General features: G+C 33.5%; 1 protein-coding gene across 4 annotated transcripts; it reads right to left on the bottom strand.

Annotated features, from left to right (window-relative positions):
* Positions 1 to 212: 212 nt before the first annotated feature.
* LOC114749961 (cysteine-rich and transmembrane domain-containing protein WIH2) lies at positions 213 to 1,139 on the bottom strand. 4 transcript variants are annotated; one of them, XM_028938508.1, is made up of 3 exons: positions 825 to 1,139; positions 535 to 726; positions 213 to 403 (listed from the first exon to the last, which is right to left on the bottom strand). In XM_028938508.1, exons 1-3 carry the CDS (start codon positions 847 to 849, stop codon positions 345 to 347), a joined length of 276 nt encoding a protein of 91 aa, XP_028794341.1. In that variant the 5' UTR covers positions 850 to 1,139; the 3' UTR covers positions 213 to 344. The 4 variants fall into 4 exon arrangements, with proteins under 4 accessions (XP_028794341.1, XP_028794342.1, XP_028794343.1 ...); XM_028938509.1 differs by having other exon boundaries at positions 831 to 1,136; XM_028938510.1 differs by having other exon boundaries at positions 558 to 726; positions 825 to 1,133.
* Between the last annotated feature and the right edge of the window lie 1,078 nt (positions 1,140 to 2,217).

The raw sequence follows: 2,217 nt of genomic DNA, 5'->3' as shown, positions 1-2,217 counted from the left end.
TTTATATAAATTCCGAAATGTAACGTTATGCTATGTATATAATTAACTAAAATCAGATTCTGCTTGCCTAAATAAATTTGGGGCTTAACCTTTTATTATTATAGTTATTGATATTGATGCATTTATAATAAGAGTCCCCTGCTCAGCTTGTCTCTCTCAAGGAGTAGGCATTTACAAGAGCATAGTATAAATGAAAATTGATCAGATTATAATTTAGGGGGAAATTAAAAATTCATTTTTTTCCTTTAATATCTTAATTAACTCCCATACAAGTACTCAGCAAGTAAAAGGAAAGGGAAAAAAGTATTCATTATTTCACATAAACTGATAACGGTAATGAACTCTTAATAATCAGCATCCACAGCAAAATTCCAGGACCCAGCAGCAGCATATCGCAGCAACACTGCACAGAAAAACAACGTAAATTAAATTGTCAAACAAAACATACCAATTAATTGACCTCTATATATATATATATATATTCTATAATCTAATAAGAAAAAGGATTAGGAATAGATAGATGCTGTGAGAGACGAGAAAGTGATGAGAGAACCCACCATCCTTTCCAGAAACCTTCACCCTTACTATTGGTCTCAGGTGTGATGTGTGATGAAACCTGGACACCTTGCACGGTGGTGGGATATCCAGGTGGTGGTGTTTGGTGGTGCTGATAAGCCTGACCCGGTGGAGGATAAGCCATCACTGGTGTCGATGGAGGATAAGCCTCTGCTTGTGCACAGTCATATCATCCAATCTGACATATATCAAATAAACAATAATACAGCAAGAAACTGATTAATTAAGTTGAATAATTCTACAAAAACCTGAACCTTGGTTGGGTTGACTCATACTATCTGCCGCAGGTTATTCGCCAGACTGAGAAAGAAGAAGAAAAGAGAAGGGTGATTATATATGTAGTCTCAATGGAGATGAGAAGAATGAACAAAAGGAGAATAAACCAAGGGGTGATTGCTTATAATTTATTTGTAGATAATTTCTATGAAAGGGTCCCACACGGATATATTGGGCGAAGAATTTGAGGTTGTAAGAAAATTTGCAGAAAGCCGAGAAAGAAACAACAGGAAAAGATCAGATATTTAAGCCTGACATAATCAACCGCGTTCATACTCGCTCAGAAACTATCAGTTTTAGGTGGCGTTAGGTAAAGCAATGAGCTAGTTTCATCATAAAGTTAGAAATAATATAGCTCTAATATTTATTAATGATGATGTTATGTGGGATCTGTTTGCTCAAGATAATTGATGTGTTTGTGTTTGATTTGTTTAATCAACATTAATTAATCACAACCTGTTTAGACGTGAACATGGTATCTATGGTAACTGAATTAACCCAATTCTGATTCTGTGTGGTCTCGCAGGTTGACGCTTTCCATGATCCTAATTCTGCAAATCACAGAAATTTCAAATCCTAAGTTCTTAGACAGAGGAAACACCTAACCCAATATATAATCAATTGTAGTTAGTTGATTTTTTTTTTTTTGGGATACAGTGTAGTTAGTTGAATATTGATGAAAAAAGTATGAGCTAATCTTTTTTTTTTTGGGGTACAGACAGGGCTCAGCCCAAAAGAAAAACTAACTCAAAGAGGGATTAAATCCCAAACTATCCTTGTGCACAAGGCCCCTTAGATCATCTGGGCTAACATCAAAATAGGGTGTGTTTGGGATAGCGGTGACAGAAGTAATTTTTTTTCAATCTGACTTTTACAGAAGTCAGATTGAGTAAAAGTCAGATAGTATAATATGATTTATGTTTGGATTGACTTTGTAAAAAAGTCAGTTTGAAAAGCTAAAACTTATTTGGACGATTAATAAAAAAGTAAGTTTAGATATAAAATGACTGAAAAAAATATTCCTTATTTGACATTTGCAAAATTTTAGTTTTTTTTTTGGTCATTGTCCCTAAATCATAATACAAACATTCTATATCTATAATATTTATACTTACTATATAAAAATTTATCAATTACTTCTTACTCATTATATTTATCATCAAAATAAAAATTAAATAAGGTTTTATATTAAAGACTAGAAATAGTATTAAGAACCACCTCAAGTGGTTAGGTTAAAAAAAGAAAAGCACACATCATGCATAAAGTATTCTCTCCCCTCCCTTACTCATGGACCCCACCTATCCAAACTCACCGTGGAGAAGTCAGAAGCAATGGATTGGAGCTTTTGGAAAAAAAGCTCTTTTC

The sequence above is a fragment of the Neltuma alba genome, unplaced genomic scaffold (genome assembly GCF_004799145.2).
Source record: "Neltuma alba isolate B1F8T4 unplaced genomic scaffold, ASM479914v2 tig00006239_pilon, whole genome shotgun sequence".
Classification (NCBI taxonomy): Eukaryota; Viridiplantae; Streptophyta; class Magnoliopsida; order Fabales; family Fabaceae; genus Neltuma; species Neltuma alba.
Note: the sequence above shows the minus strand (reverse complement) of the source record. Positions and strands in the feature narration are given on the sequence as shown.